This window comes from Eurytemora carolleeae, unplaced genomic scaffold, assembly GCF_000591075.1.
Source record: "Eurytemora carolleeae unplaced genomic scaffold, Eaff_2.0 scaffold1604, whole genome shotgun sequence".
Lineage (NCBI taxonomy): Eukaryota > Metazoa > Arthropoda > Copepoda > Calanoida > Temoridae > Eurytemora > Eurytemora carolleeae.
In genome coordinates this window covers 59,321-63,841 of record NW_019397973.1, presented here as the reverse complement: position 1 = coordinate 63,841, position 4,521 = coordinate 59,321, and the positions used below count along the sequence as shown (strand labels likewise).

At 37.8% G+C, this 4,521-nt stretch overlaps 1 protein-coding gene across 1 annotated transcript; it reads right to left on the bottom strand.

Annotated features, from left to right (window-relative positions):
* Positions 1–429: 429 nt before the first annotated feature.
* On the bottom strand, positions 430–3,049 carry LOC111716494 (serrate RNA effector molecule homolog; the record flags this gene model as incomplete). The annotated part of the gene is given in 3 exon segments (XM_023491965.1): positions 430–816; positions 1,294–1,969; positions 2,876–3,049. Coding segments are annotated over 3 exon segments (1,188 nt in total), but the record flags the coding sequence as incomplete, so codon positions are not given.
* Between the last annotated feature and the right edge of the window lie 1,472 nt (positions 3,050–4,521).

Sequence of the window (4,521 nt, the reverse complement as noted above, 5' to 3'; positions counted from 1 at the left end):
TTGCATAACATTTAATAGGGAAAATCCGATTCACAGAATCAAAAGTTACCTCGGATCCGGATCCGGATCCATCATCACGGATGCGGATCCGGATCAGAATCAAAATGATATGGATCCGAAACACTACTAGGCACTGTTGCAATATATCAAGGGTTGTTCATTTTAAGGGTCCGGGAAATTCAGAGAAGTGAATAAGAAGTTTAACAAGAACAATTCTCTTCCACGAAAATTCCAGATATGGATGGGAGGAGGCTGAAGAGTAACATGGACGATATAGAAACAACAAACTTTTTCTTTCCTAACCTGGGGACATGCTTTCCAGATCCTGTCTCAGAGAAGAAAGTGCTGAAACTATCATCTCCTCCAGCAGCACTCTTGTCTGAGGGCATTAAACCATCAGGCTGAAGACCATGCTCCAGGCAGTAGAGTGTTATGATACACTAATCCTTTATAATAATCTACACTATGCACTAGACGTAGATATAGTATTAATCTGTCCAGAACTACTGATATTTTATCATCCTCTTCTTCTATCTTTTGATCTCCAGCTGAGAAACCTAACAATTCATCTTCCTCTGCACTCATCTCTTCAATTAGATATTCAGTAATATTCTCTAGAACAGGATTAGAACTCCTCTCGCCAACTATTTCATCAACTGTCGTTTCCCAAAGGTTCCATTTCTTATCCAGAAGCTTGACGATTTTTGATGCTGCTTTAATATCATGCTTCATGACCTGGTTCATGTTAGACACTCCAGACACAGGACGGACTCGTTGGGACAGATCTTTGTTCAGAACAGGACTAAACTCGATATTCTAAAAAAATAAATTCATTTTTACAATTTAAATGGACATTTACAAGTTCTCTTCCATTTATAATAAGGCCTTTGATTTCTTTGGGTAAATGACTTGCGGATTTATGGCACAACCGTGAACCATAAAATCTTGAATCTAAAATCTCAAAAGTAACAACTATTTTCTTGAACCCCTTGAATATAGTGACATGGTACTACGTTATTAATAAAAAAAACGTTTAAAGATGAATGTCGAACGGAAACATACAATCGTTCGCTATTAAGTGTCAATTATTTTAAGCAGACAAGATAAGGGAAATATATAACCTATATAGCAGAAAAATAAAAGGAGTGAAAAAGGTTAAAAAATGCGAGTTTACAATTTAATAAGTTGTTATATAACGACTTGAAGGAAATAATAGTAAAATTAATAAACGAGTAAAAAATGTTAATAAATATGACTTAATACGTTACCTATGAAAATATTGATTACTTTTACCTTTAATCTAACTGAGCCGATTTTGAGACAAATTTCCTTAATCTTAGCGTCTCGCGCAAAAGAGATCCAACCTTTCCTTAACCATCTATTTTCCGGGAGAGGTTCCGAGAGCGCTAGCCTAAGATATCCTGGATACTTCTTATACACAGCTTCTATTTCTTCTCTTTTAATTGTCGGATGAATAGACCGGAGATGAATACTTGTAGTTTTATGCAGCTCCTGGGCTGGGGATACTCCAAGCTGTATACTCAACACGTCCTCCTCCGTACCTCCTTCAAGTCTGTACACAAAGCAGTCTAACAACGTTTCTATCTCCTCCGCTCTGCTGGACTCCAACCTCAGCTCCTTTATATTTCCTTGGTTATTCAGCTCCATAAATACTTCTACACGTCGTCTTAAATATGAAGTTTCCATGTCGTGTCGGAGAGTTTTCAGATCAGGATGATACTTTTCCTGGAACCATTCCTCGTCCTTGTGCATGACAAAGAACTCGTTAAGCTGCTGTCTGTTGAACTCGAGCTTGTACTCTCCGTATTTAGAGATGGCCTCGTCGTCAGTGATGTTGTCCTCCTGAGTGGACAGGAATGCCTTGAAGCTGAGAATGGTTGGAAGACTTGTTCGCTCATCTTCTGAGCACTCTTCTCTTCGAAACCGTTTCTCCGGTGGGTTATTGTCCCTGCACAAATAAATAAATCATTATCTTTTCTATATACATGAGACTAAACACTTGTCAATCAGCAGACGATAATATTAATAAGTAGTTTATATTAACTTATTATCCGTTGTTAAACAGACTAAAATCAGCTGCATCGCTGAGTGCAGAGTAACTAACTTACTATAAATAAATTATAAAAGTAAAACATATGATTTGATAAGGATTTAACATGACTGATACAAAATCAACTCCCTATATAAAGCATTTATTACTTTAATTAAAATTTCGATGATTCGCATTATCGTCACTTTATTAAAAAATATTTTTTAAAGTTAATATTTTAGATTCATAGATATAATGGCATAATGCTTTTGACGTTGAATGTGAACTTTCTTTTCTGCAGTGTGTATATGCAGAATTTATATCAAGGGTTGAAGCAACAAGTGCGCCTGCGCACTAGGCATTTATTTGCAGGTAGAGAAGGATTAGTCATGAATTCCTGGGACAAGAATAAGAGAAAATATACATGAATCACTAGATGTCGAGAGTAGAGGATTAAATTAAAGCCAAATCCTAATTCACCAATACAAATAGCAACAAAGATAACACAAAAAAACAAGCTGGATTAAAAATAAATATCTATAAAGTTTTAACCTCTTCCTACTAAGTTCCAAACTATGATAATTTCCTAATAAACAGAAAATGTGGCCGCAACAAATTTATTATTTAATTTTTTGTTATTTAGGGTCAGGTTAGGTTAAGATAAATTCTGGGCCGAGCGCTGCGGCTAGGATGGGCTAGGGGGCCGAGCGCTGCGGCCACGGGTTAGGTTAGTTAAGACACTTTCTGGGCCGAGCGCTGCGGCTAGGATGGGCTAGGGGGCCGAGCGCCGCGGCCACGGGTTAGGTTATATAAATTAGAAAGTACCTTGGTGGAGCAATCCTCTGTCGTTTCCCGGTTACCAGCGGCCGGTTTCCACTAATCTTGGTCTGAGGCCGTTCGTCCGGGTTTTTAGCTCGACGATATTCGCCGTATGTCGAAAAGTTGCTCATGTCATGTCCATTAAGTCTGAAAAACGTCGTATCTAAATAAAAGAGAAATCTGCTCCAATTGTCTGCTGATATAAACAAATATAAAATGTATCCTTAAGAAAAGGACTTAGACCATTGTCTAACCAGTCTAAATATATTAACTTACGCCTCAATTTAACCCGAAATTACAAGAAAATGTGAGAGATTAACTGTGCTCAAAAATCCCATTGTCCGAGCTGCGCGCATTCCGTGCGCCGACCTATCACAAGGGTCCTCGCGGTTTGAATACCCGCGGTTTCCAAGTTTAAATCAATTCATGACGTAGTTTAAGGCGGGGAACGAATAGGAGACCTCGACAGGGATTCAGCCAATCAGAGAACAGATTACATATCAGGTGATGAACAAAGGTCGTTTTTACAGTAACTAACCGCTTTTGGAGTAAGGAAAGGAGTTTAATCAAAATATAGTTTAAATTATGGTCAATTATCAGTTTTACTAAATTTATACGCATTTTACACAAAATTGCGGATTTTCAGCTACGGATTATAGTTAATCAGTGACAAATTCTCAATAAAACGGTAATTAAATGTTTAGTAAATCAAGTCATATAGTGGACAGGGGCGGATACAGGATTTAAGTGAGGGGGGGGGCAAGATTTTTTGACTTAACAGACTCAAAAAGAGTCAAAATTAATGACTAAAGACTAAAAAACTAGATTTTTAACTTTTCACACATTATAGTTTATTAAGACGGATATTTTTCCTGTTTTGCACTAGGGTTTCTTTCCCTTAAGCATTCTATTGAGAAGCTATTCTGAAAATAGGAACAAAAAATTCCAAATTCATGGGGGCCTACACCCCTCCCTGAATCTGTCAGGGGGGGGGCGAATTTCCCCCCGCCCCCCCCTGCATCCGCCCCTGAGAGTGGAATCTTTTCTATCAAGGGAGTATACTTGGGGGAGACAAGGGGGGCAGTGCCTCCGACTAGACCTCTGAAGGGGGGGGGTTACGACCCCCCCCCCTAGAACTCAGAGCTATCTTACTTTTCAAATCTTAAGAAGATTGAAGAACATTAAAAAAAGTTTGCTGTTCTGAATTGGACTTTTAGGGTAGCCCCCCTCCACCACAAAAAAATATATATTACTAGGCTTTTATTCGTGTCCATCTTCTTAATTCAACATTTAATTGTGGCTTTATCTGTGAGCATCTTCTCTTTGTACAGTATAAAAAAATTAATTTGATAATATTTTTCCGCGCATTTTCAAAATTTTACAAAATTAAATGATTTAAGATAAAAATATTTTAAGATTACATATTTAAATGCTGATTGGCGAAATACCTTCCCTGGGGCCCGTGAGGTCCCACACAAAATTTGGACCAGATCACTTTAGCCGTTTTGACGTTTATTGGATACAAACAAACAAACAGACAGACGTACAGACAAACTAAATAAATATATTGCAGTGCAACCTAATTTTCCCTTTTAAGTTTACAGAGTACACACTTCACACACTACACAGAGTTAAGTTCACAGAATTTCTTT